The sequence below is a fragment of the Cydia pomonella genome, chromosome 1 (assembly GCF_033807575.1).
Source record: "Cydia pomonella isolate Wapato2018A chromosome 1, ilCydPomo1, whole genome shotgun sequence".
In the NCBI taxonomy this organism is placed as follows: Eukaryota; Metazoa; Arthropoda; class Insecta; order Lepidoptera; family Tortricidae; genus Cydia; species Cydia pomonella.
This window is the reverse complement of record NC_084703.1, coordinates 47007059-47020778: the sequence shown is the minus strand read 5'-3', so window position 1 is coordinate 47020778 and position 13720 is coordinate 47007059. Positions and strand designations below refer to the sequence as shown.

General features: G+C 38.0%; 1 protein-coding gene across 6 annotated transcripts in view; it reads right to left on the bottom strand.

Moving 5' to 3' along the window:
• The window catches only part of LOC133525558 (protein transport protein Sec16A-like), a 63791-nt gene that overhangs the window by 19546 nt on the left and 30525 nt on the right, over positions 1 to 13720 (bottom strand). For 2 of the 6 annotated variants that reach the window (XM_061861871.1, XM_061861866.1), the window contains 3 exons: positions 12842 to 12967; positions 9427 to 9561; positions 517 to 2012 (listed from right to left, as the gene is read on the bottom strand). In XM_061861871.1, the coding sequence (XP_061717855.1) occupies positions 1233 to 2012; positions 9427 to 9561; positions 12842 to 12967 (1041 nt within the window). In that variant the 3' untranslated portion in view covers positions 517 to 1232. Of the gene's footprint in view, positions 1 to 515; positions 2013 to 9426; positions 9562 to 12841; positions 12968 to 13720 lie in introns of those variants that run through there. The other 4 variants (XM_061861888.1, XM_061861881.1, XM_061861860.1 and 1 more) reach the window with 3 other exon arrangements.

The following is a 13720-nucleotide window of genomic DNA, read 5'->3' as shown; positions in this document are numbered from 1 at the left end:
ATGTGTTAAATTTGTTAAATATCAAAAAGTGACGCCATACAATAGATAGCAGGCTTAAGGTATGGCGGCACCGTTTCGAGTGATGGCGCCATAACCTTTGGGTTATGCCCGGTAAGATGGCGCCACTTTATGACATTTAACAAATTTAACACATATCACTGAAAGAATAAGGATCAAAGTCAAATGGCGTTCTAAAAGTTTTAATCATGTGTCGAAAGTTGGCAGTAAATTTACTGTGCCTACAAAGTTTTCTTTAGCAATCCACCTCTATTTCAAATTCTCTTTGTTTATGACTAATAAACTTGAAATTCAACATATTCATATTCGTTTATATTATATATATTTTATTACACAACAACATAATACATATAAAACTTAAAATCTAAATCTAAAAATAAATACATAATAATAATAATTATAATTTGTGTAATAATGTCCTATAATATTTATTATTTATTAAATACAAATTCAACATTGTCTCGTATATAAAAAAACATTTATGCAAAATATTGATTCACGGACAAAAAAATATAGAACTAATTTCATTTTATTTATATACTACCATATAAAGCGGAGATTCTCATTGCTGCACATTAATTTATATTATTGTAAAACTATTGTAATTTAACCACTATGCACACTAACTTAAAGAAGTTAAGCACGAAGAATTTCGTACATTGACACGCCATTACCTGTCTCTATCGCACGCACATAATTATATTGCTTTCCTACTCACACGGTGGCCTTGACCGCGGCAACATCGGCGGGACAGCAATATAATTATGGAAATAACGTGTCAATGTACGAAATTGTTCGTGCTTAACGTCCTTACTATAATTAAATAATTATTATTCATTTTTGATTCATATTATTCCAAATTTGTAAGCGTGAAAACTAACGGGTACAGGCGGTAATAAAATCATCATTATCAGATGCAGCTTTTACAGCCCGAAGGTACTTAAGGTGCAGTGGTTTCGGCCAGCAGTTTATTAAATAATAACGCACTACTTAAAATTTGTAACTATTTTTGCACAAAAGACTATTGACATATAATTTGCGTCTAAAAATGCAAGTGCAAGAGTTATTTTAAACGTCAAAGACATTATGACGTATAAATAACACTTCCACTGCGTTTGCTATCCAAATCGTTGCAGACTTGTGTTGGTCTGACTCTATTTTTGATCCGTGGTCAGTGCTTATTGAGCTGCGCTCGGACGTGAACTCACTGCACCTTAAATAAACGCCACAGGCTCATCAATGTTAAACGTCTTCGGCCCCGACACGTAGTATCTCGCATCCTTGTCTTTCAGGACATCTTTGGTCTCACCAACATTCACCGGCTCGTCTATATCGAAAGTGTTGACAATGCGTTTCGAAAACGCCTGTCTTTTATTGGTGGGATCCCTTTTGGCGAGTATCGCTTCGAATCTATCTAAACTGCGTTCGATAGTCTTTTTTAATTCTCGTCTATGCGTCGCTTGGTCTATAGTAGCCTTTACTTCAGCGACAGGTACTTTCTTTACCGGTTTTTCTTTTTCTTCCGGCGGTGAAGCAGGTACTTCGATAGGATAAGTACCGCCGAATATAAGAGGTTTGTACGTGCCGTCGCGGACGTGGATTGTTTGTCTCGCCCAAGTGTCTACAGTGTTGCTTATAACTTTGCCGTAACGTCCTCGTCTGTTAGCTTCGAACATTTGCGATTTAGTCGGTTCGTTGGCCGAAACGCCTAGTTGCGGGCTATGCGCTATCTGTATGTCTAAGTCGGATAGAGGTTTCTTTTTGCTATCGCTAGACTCACTGCTTCCCCGCGATATAGTCCTCATCCTACCTGGCGACGTTCTCGTTTCGAAGCCTACATTGACGGTATTGTTCTTAGGGTGTATGCGTTTGCGTAGGCCGGGCGAGCGATGGTATTCGATCATTTCTAGCGACTCGTCGAACGAGGGGAGGGTGTGTAGTGTGCGGGGCGGGACGCGGGCGGTGGGGGCGCGGCGGGTACTTACGCGCGGAGGCTGCGGCGGCGACGGACACAAACAATTTTATAAGGACATTATTCGTAACTCGTAAGGACAATGTACGTTTTTTGAAATGAAAATCTATCTGCGACCACGATAAGTTTGCAGCGATTCGCCTTTATACCTCACGCTTCGAATTATGGTCCCTATGACAGTTAATTTAAATCTCTTTTGGTTGGGCTTAATTTACAAAAAATATTGAAGAAATTTTACCGCGTTTTTATTGCAAATTTCTCCAAATATTTTACGTTACAGCTACTCCATATATGAACTTTAATTCAAGAAAAGATTGATTGTAATAGAGAGGTAAAGTTTAAAAAAAAAACGTGCTCTTTATTGTGATATCCAAAACAGATGGCGCTGTACTACGTCATATGTTTTGTGGTCACTGAATTGTCAAACATCAACTACTGACAATCAGAGTTAACGCAAAATATATGGAGCCGTACAGCGCCATCTCGTTTACCTGCCAAATTTGAAGCACGATATCGCCTTAAATTTTACGCATCTTACACACTCGATGTAAATTCAGTTTCAATTAAATCTTGGTAAGCTACTTTGCGTGGTCCAACACAAATATTGAGTTTCTTTTGCCTAATAAAACGACTAAGGAATGCAACTTTCTATATTTAAATTCATCGGTAAGTACATTAGCCCTTACGAGAACAGGGACTTAGGATTTATGTCAATATGCCGCGCAACAAAATGCCACTGAAAGAAATGTTTGCATAACATTTACAAAATATTTTTCACGTCAGCAGCTCGAACAAGGGTAATTTGCTGCTTAAAAACAGTGAGACAAAATAACATTCAAGTGACCTTTAGATTCGAATGTCATTTCAACGTGCGGGGCATTTCAAGTTCGAAATATTTGGATTCTATTGTCTTTGTCCCTTTCACGTCATTAGCAAAAAGAAAGAGACAAAAAGTGCATACGTAATTCAACGGTATATTGACGGTTTATAATAGACCCCCGAAATAAGTCAAACCGCATCGTTCAAAAACACCCTACGAGTCATTCGTAATAATTAGTGATAGAAATAATGGTTTAAAATTTAATAAATACACCATATTTTACGTATTTTATTATACAATCAAAACAATGAACTGATACAAATTTACGCAATTGTTACGCAGTAAATAATGACTTCGTAGCTTTATGTAACTTTCGATTTATAAGAAAACGGTACCAAACAGATAGATATGTACATGTAGACACTAATGTAGATATCGAGATAAAATTGAGAGCCAAACATTCAAGGGAGGATATCTTGAAACTATTCAAGGTATTGAAAAACTTGACTGAATTAAACTTGTAGCAAATATCAACTTTCATTTTGTAACAGTGGTCATGGCGCTAAGACGCATGGTTTCCGAGATATAATGGAAAAACCGAAAAATGGGACTTACAACCCCCCCCCCCCCCCCCCCCCCCCTCCCCCCTTTTTATATGTTGTGTATGGACTTTTGATATGTTCACCTCCTAACTAGTCCAAGCAAAGGCATGGGATCAAATTGTGTTCCAAGCATTTCCCTCTATACCTTGTTATTGATTGGCCTATAGTTGAATTTAAGACAAAAATGTTGCGAGGACAATGTTGCGCAGTCTATTGACAGACATCCCGACCTTAACTAATACACAAATGTCTGATAAGTTAAATAACAATAATTCTTCATGTTAATATTGCATTTAAATATGGCCTCTTCACCAATTCATAAAACTTAAGTAGAGTCAAAGTGATAGATGGCTTTCAGAAAAAAGTGTTTTTTTTTTTCGAAAATCTAAACTCTTGGGTAATTTCGATTCACAGAATCACGAGGGCTATTGATTAAAACAAAGAAGTGTGCCAGTTTTTCATATAAATTTTGGGTGTCAGTTTTGTGAGGGTTCATACAAAATGTCACAAATTTTCTCGGACACTTTTTTCTCGCGATTCTGAGTAAAAGTAACCCAAAAATTTTTAGATTTTCGAAAAAAGTGTATGGTACATTTTTATCTGAAAATGTCCGTGTAATGATGAGTAAAGATAGATATCGATGTATGAAACTAATCTGAATGATTGAGTGGTGTTGGTAACGCAGATCACCGCAACTAGATGGAGCATATAAGATAACCCGCTGTCATCACACAGTGTTGGTGTATGACCACGAGAGTTGAAGTCACGCACACAACAACAATCATGTAATGGCAGCGAAATTTTGAAATTAATGTTGTTTTTTCGTACCGCCAGCAAGTTTAACCGCCAACTGAGAGATGGACTAAAATGTATCTTCAAGTTTTTTTTTAGCTTAATATCTTGCGCTTAAAGTCACATGAGCGGCGCCGTCGCTAAATCATCTGTAAAGATGTACAAGGCCTGATAATGATGATGAAGTCACATCACATTCACTCATTAATTCATTCAATACTGTTTTGCGATTAGTACACTTTTTGCAATTACATTAGTGGCTGTGTGTGTGTAATCATTCACTTCAACTCTTCTGGCGATACCTATAGTAACTCGATTTCCTTGAGTCTAAATTTGAAAATATCGACTCGTTTTCTTTTGCGTCTCGAGACTTTGCGCTTGGAAACTTCAGTCTTTTAAATCCCGATTTTTTATTCTTTTAAGCGCAACTTAAAAAGAACTCGAGGCTTCAGATAAAGACTGCGTCTACAATTTTATAGGTGTCTCAATAAGAACTCGAGTTTCGACTAATGACCAGAGTTAGAAACATTTTGTAGTCTTCAAGCAGAAGACTCAAATTACTCGAGTTTTCACCAACACTAACCACATAAAGGCGCGCGTAATAATTTAGTACAGTAGTAGTGGGAGTGCCACCGCTTATTTCAGTAGCATCCATGCACATTGCACGATTATACAGTCAAATGATTTATTTTTAAACCATTTTGTACTTGTCAAACTCGCTAAGGACTTCATACGATTGTCACTGCGACAAGGTACGAAATGGTACTGAAATTAAATTCCTTGACTGTACCTTGCCTCTTCAAAATATCAGCAAAAGTTTAGTTGTATAAATGAGCCCTGTTGTAGCATAAAATATTGTATTCCATTTCACAAGCAAAGCTGCATCTAGGTGCGGTGATCTCAAAAATATTTGTTTGTGTTTCGTATGTGGTTGGTAAAGGGATGTTTTACAGACGGATTTTCGTACACTGAGCCACCTGCTGCTATCTCTATTGTACGCGCGTAATAATATTGCTGTCCAACTCCCACAGTGACATTAAACATTGACACAACCTGCATCGTGAGCGGGACAGCCATATAACCCTGTGAATTCATACACTGTATCTGCAGTACCATCGCCCACACTGTTAACTGTCTATCAGTGGACCTTATTACAAAAGGCATAAGGTCCACTGATGGACAGTTAAGAGTGTTGCTCTTTGTACAGCCACGTCTGAAAACATCGACACGATCGAAGTGACAAAAATATGTATACACGACTTTATGGCTCATATATTAGGGTAGTATATACATATTTTTGGCACTATCCGTATCGATATTTTCATACGTGACCGAACTGTGTCTAAGAGTCAAACCAAGATAAGTTGGCAGCGGTTTTGACAGCCCAGTACAAGTGCTATTTTAAAAGTCAAACTTCTATGTTATTCTGACGTTTACTTAACACAGGCTGGGCGAATAAAATCGATGCCAACTTAGCATGGTCTGACTCCATGGAAGTTGGATTGGATTCACAGGGTACGGTCACGTCTGAAAATATCGATACTGAAAAAAGTGCCAAAAATATGTATACACGACTTTATTGCCCATTAAGATAGTGTATACATATTTTTGGCACATTTTTTGTACCGATATTTTCAGACGTGACTGTACAATAGAGATAGCAGCCGGCGAGTCAATGCCCAAAAATCTACCCGGAAAGCGTCTCATCCTTTGTGAAAATCCGTTACCCTTGTATAGTTCGTGTCATCCACGATGACGCGCATATTTGTCAAATCTAACCTTTAATAACATGACATTACGAGTCAAGACACGCGTCTTCGTGAATGACACGATCTATCCTTCAACTCCCACTTTCGCGACATCGCACTTGCTATTTCTTAGATATATATAATGACACTGTCTATAGTGTGTTTATCATTGCACGGAATTGTCTGCCGTTTACTCTTACAAACGCCATCAGATATATCGGAGCGGCAGAGGTGCCCAAAAATATCTGAACACGCTCTCTAGCGCCTTGACAATAGAGGCGTGGTCGGATATTTGTGAGCACCTTGGGCGCTCCGATATATCTGACGATTGTGTATTAACGCGTAATTTCAAAAGATTTTCATTTATATTTTTACGAAAAATAGTGGCGATGAAATCTTTCGTGTTTTAAATCGACACGAGTTGCGTACAGTCAACCAATTTGAATCCTAGGCCACTATAGAACCTTGTCGCTTTAACTACTAGATACTTGACACGCATCACTCAATAAGCACTGTCGTAGAAGTCATTATGGCATGGTTCTATAGTGGCCTAGGAATCTATTCTGTAACTCAGTGGAAATATATTTAAAAAATAAGAATAGACAGCTTAATTTTTTTTTTCTAATCTCTTAATGGACTCTTTCTATATGTGTGTACGCAAGTGCTAATATTGTGTTGTGTGTGTAACGCAAGCTTAAAAATATAATGTAATGTACTTGTGAGCTAAGTTAAGGTATTTATTTAGTGTTAAAGCATTCACACAAAAACAAAGTGGTTTTGTACCTTTCCCTCCTGACGGCACGAAACAATATGAAATGAATTAATATTTACAAAATTAGTATGTCGTAATAGTTCGTGTCATCCACGATGAGGCTCAGACTTGTCAAATGTAACCTTTACTAACATGGGAGTAAAGGCACGCGCCTTCGTGAATGACACGATCTATATTTAACTAACTCTATATTTAAATAACTCTGCACGGCATTAGCAATGACAAAGTGTGACGACGTCATCATTTATGTCAAATTTCTATGGAAATATTACGTTTGTATTGGCACTCGCTCACTTTGTTATATACCAGTCGGTGCGGAATTAGCTTAGACGGACTTTTAAGTACGGTCACGGACATAAATTGTTGAGCCGTTTAGGGTTCACTTTACATTGGACATTTCATACCTTGAATATTGACAAGCAAATTAGCTTGAACCCTATTTTTAAGCTTTTGACCGCCAAAGACGTCATATGACGCGCGCGGCTACAGCCCAATATCAACCTTCATGCGTACCGACAAGGTTCACGATTCCGCGCCGCGTACGATAGGCGTGGCGTTCAAAAGGTTAATAGAGGTGGATTGTCAAAGAATACTTTGTACCCACAGTAAACTTACTGCCATCTTTCGGCACACGATTAAAGCTTTTAGAACGCCATTTGACTTTGATCCTTATTATTTCACTGATATGTGTTAAATTTGTTAAATATCAAAAAGTGGCGCCATCTAATAGAGCACAACCCAAAGGTTATGGCGCCATCGCTCGAAACGATTTGACAATCAGTTTCGAATTGTCTTTGTCTAAGTGGCTCAACAATTAAAGTCCGTGTCCATAAGTATGTGTTTGGCTGGAAATAGCATACCATCACCAAACGCACAAAACATAACAATGAAGTATTATTTCTGAATTGAGATTTTACTACACCGTAGGTATTATATGTACATTAAAATAGGGAAGAAAAGACGCCCTTTATTCATAAAACTTTAAAAGCCTCAATTAGTTCATTTTCATCACACTTGCTCGTAGACGGTGTCATTGTACACCAGCATACTGAGACGGAATGAGCTATATTATGCCCACTGGCGGTAATAGTTATTTTTTTATGTCACTAATAGGGAATATCACGCGAAACTCTGCGTAAGGGACGCCACTACCACAATCCATCACAATTTGAGGGTCTACCGCGAAACAAGACGATAGAAATTTCATTATCTAACCTCTCTATCACTCTTGCATATTCGAGCGATAAAGAGGCAGATAACTCAATTTCGGGTTTCCAACAAACCGCCTTGATGCATCAATGTCATATTTTAGTATCTGTGAAAACTTGTCAGAAAACAGTTTAAGGTACAGTATGTATGTTACTCTATGGTTTACGATAGGGGCTAGTGCTGCACTCTGGCGGCAGAACATTGCAGTAATACTCCCCTTCATACGAACCAAGTAGATATGAGTTTTACTTTTAAAATATTGACGTTTATAATTTAATATTTTTGTTTACGTTTAAAAATATTTAATTTTATTAATCTCATAGTCGTTTAAAATATTTTTTACACAATTTTCAATCGTGGCTGAATGCCGGATGGATCTGTGCCTTCGATGCCTACCTGTCAAAAATGACAATATGGCGGACGAATGTTTGTAATGTCACCGTATTTAAGAATGGCTTCTCATAAAATTTAGTTTTTTACTCACAAGTGTGATGAAAAACATTGTGTGTGCGACGGGCGCTACAAGAATTACGAACTCGTGTTAATTAAGCCCTAGCCTTGGGCTTCGGGCTTGTTCGTAAATTCGTTTACCGCCCTTATTACACAATGTATTATCTTTTACCCCTCTCTAATACCCTTTCCCAATACATTCATTAATTTCCCTCTTTGTAATACCCCTTCATGCATTCATTAATTTGTAATACAAGCAAATATATTGCACTCCACAAACAATAAAACTCTTAAAAGTTATGAAGTCTAGATTTTCTCTTTTATATACACATTATATAATTATTATTTTGAATGTACGTTATCATTCTAATGGTCGTTGCTTGTCACGCTTTAACCATGTCAAAATTTGGAATACATTTCGTCTTAGAATATAATTTATTGTGTAATAAAAATCTGAACACAAATTATTTTCGCCACACCGACTGGTAATGTCCCTCTTGATTGTTCAAAAATAATGAGAAAGTTGCGTTTTATCCACATGTGGGGCAAAGTAATGCAAGTTTTGATTTGTTTCCTGGTGCTAGCTGGTAATGATATTTTTTTTATTACGTTCATTTCGATTTGATATTGTTAGATTTTTTTGACATTTCATAGTTAGTATTTTCCTCGCGTTGGTGTGGTGAAAAATGTTGTGTTTCACTTGGAGGCAATGTTTGTTTAGCCCTTGTGCCTTGAAACTCTCGCTAAGCTCAAAATTCTGCTTCTCGAATCACGCTCGTGGTTCAATCTTGGAATCTTTCGCTTGCTCAAGTATCAATATTAGCACAAGGTTAAACAACAATTTTGCCCGCTTGTACAATCACGTCTGAAAACTTCGACACCGAAGTGCCAAAAATATGTATACACGACTTTATATTAGGGTAGTGTATACATATTTTTGGCACTTTGTCCGTATCGATATTTTCAGACGTGACCGTAAAACACAACTATTTTAAATTTGCCGTATTTATCTACTGACCAAGTGGCCGTGCCTCGTAACTTACCTCGTACTGATACTGCTCCTGCGGCCAGTACTCTGGGTCCGCGTACTCCGCGGACTGCTGGCGCGGGTAGTAGGGCTCCTCGGGCTGATAGGGCTCGGGCTGGTAGGGCTCCGGGTACGCCGATTGCAATGGTTGCTGTTTAAACAAAAAAAAAAATATGTTACTTTTCAAATGTACCCAATGGGTGAATAGGGAGTATTACTGCAATGTTCTACCGCCAGAAAGCAGCACTAGCACGTATCTTAAATTACAGAGTAACTTATACATACTGTGCCTTAAACTGTATTTTGACAAGTTTTCACAGATAATAAAACATAACATTCATGCATCAAGGCGGTTTGTTTACAAAGGGCCTACCCGGAAACGCGAAAATCGAAATTTAGTTATCTGCCACTTTATCCTTCAAATATGCAAGAGTGAGAGGTTCGATAACGCAATTTCGATTTTCTTGTTTCGCGGTAGACCCTCAGATTGTTATTATGGTAGTGGCTACGCAGAGTTTCGCGTAATATGCCCTTTTTCTTCTTCTTCTTCCTCGCGTTGTCCCGGCATTTTGCCACGCTCATGGAAGCCTGGGGCCCTGTTGACAACTAATCCCAAGATTTGGCATAAGCACTAGTTTTTACGAAAGCGACTGCCATCTGACCTTCCAACCCAGAGGGTAAACTAAGCCCTGTTGGGATTAGTCCGGTTTCCTCACGATGTTTTCCTTCATCGAAAAGCGACTGGTAAATATCAAACGATATTTCGTACATAAGTTCCGAAAAACTCATTGTTACGAACCGGGTTTGAACCCGCGACCTCCGGATTGCAAGTCGCACGCTCTTGCCGCTAGGCCACCAGCGCAACCCGCGTAATATGCCCTATTGCTTTAAAATTGTACGTAAAGTGACGAGCGGTCTGGCCTAGTGGCTAGTAACCCTGCCTATGAAGCCGATGATCCCGGGTTCTAATCCCGGTAAGGGCATTTATTTGTGTGATGAACGCGGATATTTGTTCCCGAGTCATGGGTGTTTTCTATGTATGTATGTATGTTCTGCTGCCGTTCCTAGCTCTATCGCTCGCGTGTAATTATATTGCTGTCCCGCTTATGATCCTGGCAAGTGCGAGTGTTAAAGTTGACGTTTGACAATTCAGTGACAGCTAAATAAATGGCGCAGTACAGCGCCATCTGTTTTGGAAATAAACAAATAAACAAACAAATTTAATTCATAAACAAACTTGTACAAAAGAATTCTTAAAAAACTAATTTCATAAGCAAAAACTTGTACAAAAGGATTCTTAAAAGTAAACCAGAAGGTCTGTTTCCTAAGTAGGCGAACCTGTGATTTAGGATAAACAGTGCCCCTCCCCTTAAATATAATTATTAATTACAATAACAAGGTAAGAGATTCATGATCAAAGATAATGAGGTTATGTTATAACAAAGTAAAACAGTATACAATTTAGAAAAAGGAACAACAATAGATATTTCAAGAATAAGATAAAGTTTAAATCAAGCTATTAATTAAGTTAGCATGCTGACAAAGCTTACAGCTTTGATTGTGTGTGTGTGTGTGCGTGTGTGTGTCCGAGTTGTGTCATGTTATTATGTTGAGAATATTCTCTGTCTCTTCGTAATTTTTTGTTAAAAGCCAGTCTGTTACAGTATGCTTGCATTGCCTTTTAGTCATATGATAAACGTTTAATTCCTTATTGACTTTATTGTACACATATGAACCATTGAATGTAAAGAATTTTCTACTGAAAGAAGTATAAAACTTTGTGGTCCTTATTCCGACTACATATGGTCTCCGGGTACTTGAAAGGTGTTGATTGTTATAAGTCAGAGTCGAATGATATTTTAGGACTGAATGTAATATAAAGAGTTGTCTAACCGTCAGGACTTTTGCCGTAGAGTATACATTTACAGTGGGGGTCAAGAATGGTAAGAAGTGCATGACTTTTAACACTGCTCGCTGAGCCCTTTCTAGATTTATAAGACTAGACTTAGACGCGCCTCCCCAAGATGATATGCAATATGTGAGAAGTGACTGACAGAGGGCCTGGTAAACACGTTTAGTCAAAGAACTGTCCGCAACATGTCTTAATTTTTTAAAAACATAAATTAGTTTTCGAACCCGACCACTGAGTTGCGATATGTGAGCTCTAAAATTTAAGTTAGAGTCAATAACAACTCCCAGGTATCTTATGGTAGTAGTTTTCGTAAGAGCTTGACAAGGACAAGGCATTGTACCAGGCGTTTGACATTGATGAGCCACTAGTTGTAATACTTCTGGTGGTTGGGTAGAACTTCTTATGGAATGGGTTATGAATTTGGTCTTATCGACATTAAGGGTAAGACAATTTTGATCTAGCCACAATTTCACCTTATCGAAACTCTCCTGAGCTGTAGCAAAAGCATCTTTCCAGGATTTTTCAGCAAATAAAAGTACAGTGTCGTCTGCATATGTTAATATTTTTGTTTTTTGTAAGTCTAGCTTGCAGAGATCATTTATAAAGATGAGAAATAAAGTAGGACCCAAGATACTTCCTTGAGGTACTCCATAAGTAACGGGTAGATCGGCACTAACCACATCACCTAAAGTAACACATTGTTGACGCTCGCTAAGATAGTCTTTGAATATGCTTAAAGCTAAGCCACGTATACCAATCAATTCCATTTTGTCCAAGAGCAATGATATATGTACAGAATCAAAAGCCTTGGCTAAGTCCATGTATAATGACAAGCATCTTTTGCCTTTGTCTAGATTGTCCGAAATAAAGCGTGTGAGTTCTAGAAATCAATCTAAGGGGCACGTTTTTTTCTTAGACTTCAGCTCTCTATTTCAATCAATTCACTTTGATATTTATTTATATATATATATATATATATGATATATATATATCCCGATTAAAATCTCAATTGCGTTGCTGAAAAAATGCATCCCGACTGTCAGGGTGCAGCATAAAAATTAGCTATAGATTCCCTTAACTTTACAACGTCTACAGGAAAAAAGCGAACAAGATAATCATATTATAAAAAAAAGTGTCGAACCCAAATAGGTTAAGCAAAAAAATGAGCGTGCCTCGCCATCAAACGTCATAGTTTGGCGAGTTTTATGAAATGTACTTTATTATGAATAAATTAAAAAAGAAGTGCAATATAGATGTCAACGGGCGGGTCAATGTACGAAAATCTATAGGGTGCATGAACTGTAGGAGGCAGCACAGGTGCCGTCAGATTTTTGGCGCGAGGCGTAAATTTGATGTTTATTGTTCCGATGTAGCCCACAAGATGGCAGCACTTACTATGCACAAGAAAACACGTGACGTGTAAATGTGCATGTTTATGGTTCCGATTCAGGTGACAAGATGGCAGACCCTCCAACGCGCACGGTCCCTATATGGAAAGCGTCTCTTCTTTAGCACTTACCGTGTTATACGGTTCCGGTGGTTGCGCCTGTTGTGTCTGCTCCCACGAGTACTGTGTCGGCGCGTACATCTCGACCGGCGGGGGCTGGTGCACGGGCGTCGCCTGTTTGGACACTTCCGCCTCCGCCTGTGATGTTAATAGGCTTTAAGTAGGCTATACACTGTGTTTTTATTGAATTCCGTTAACTTCGGGGTATCGGCAAGTACGTTTAAGGAAGCTAAATGGCATAGTTCATTGAAAAAAAAAAACTTATTTCTTGATTATTTTTATTTTTGCAAAAAGTAATTTTGACGACCGGTTTGGCCTAGTGGGTAGTGACCCTGCCTACGAAGCTGATGGTCCCGGGTTCAAATCCTGGTAAGGGCATGTATTTGTGTGATGAGCATGGATATTTGTTCCTGAGTCATGGGTGTTTTCTATGTATTTAAGTATTTATAAATATTTATATATTATATATATCGTTGTCTAAGTACCCTCAACACAAACCTTATTGAGCTTAGTGTGGGACTTAGTCAATTTGTGTAATAATGTTCTATAAAATAAAAAAATGTTGCATATATTGTTGTAACACGGGCATTACGTTGAACTTAACCAAACAATTGCAAACTGTGACATATCAATGTCATTTCGAACATTGTAGCAAATGTATTAACTCATACTAAACACTAATCAATATGTAAAGAGACCCTAAGCCAAGTGTAAACGCTCGTAAGGGCCTTATAAGAAAAAAATATTATTATCTCTGAAATGGAATTAATTAGAATACCGGTGTCTTTGAGAAAGTTACTTAATTTAAGCTCAGGAATGCACCCTTGAAATTAACGGAAATCAAAAAAAAAAACACGGTGTATAAGTAGGCTATGTGTTCAGGTGATTCCG